Source organism: Nestor notabilis, unplaced genomic scaffold (assembly GCF_000696875.1).
Source record: "Nestor notabilis isolate BGI_N333 unplaced genomic scaffold, ASM69687v1 scaffold20419, whole genome shotgun sequence".
Taxonomy (NCBI): domain Eukaryota; kingdom Metazoa; phylum Chordata; class Aves; order Psittaciformes; family Psittacidae; genus Nestor; species Nestor notabilis.
Window position 1 is genome coordinate 1 of NW_009943485.1, and position 249 is coordinate 249.

At 57.0% G+C, this 249-nt stretch overlaps 1 protein-coding gene across 1 annotated transcript in view; it reads left to right on the plus strand.

The window, feature by feature from the left end:
• Window positions 1-77: 77 nt before the first annotated feature.
• TAF1C (TATA box binding protein (TBP)-associated factor, RNA polymerase I, C, 110kDa) overlaps window positions 78-249 on the plus strand; it is a gene marked incomplete at both ends in the record, with an annotated part of 3,134 nt that continues 2,962 nt past the window's right edge. Inside the window, one exon of the mRNA XM_010021971.1 lies at window positions 78-173. Coding sequence (XP_010020273.1) covers window positions 78-173 — 96 coding nt within the window. The remainder of the gene's footprint in view (window positions 174-249) is intronic.

Sequence of the window (249 nt, forward strand, 5' to 3'; positions counted from 1 at the left end):
ACCGTGTCATGCTGAGGACTTGGGGGACAGCATGGGATTCTTGCACAACCCAACCCCTCCCGGTCCTTCCCTCACAGCTGGGCCATTTCTTTGTGGATCACCCAGAAGATGCATTTGGCTCCCTGGGGAAGCTGCTGCACAAGAACTTCCACTTGGGCAACTCCAACCTCAGGGTCCGTGTCCATCCAGGAGCAAAAACCCTGTTCTCACACACAGTCCTCATGCACCTGCCAGCTGCAGCCTCTGCTC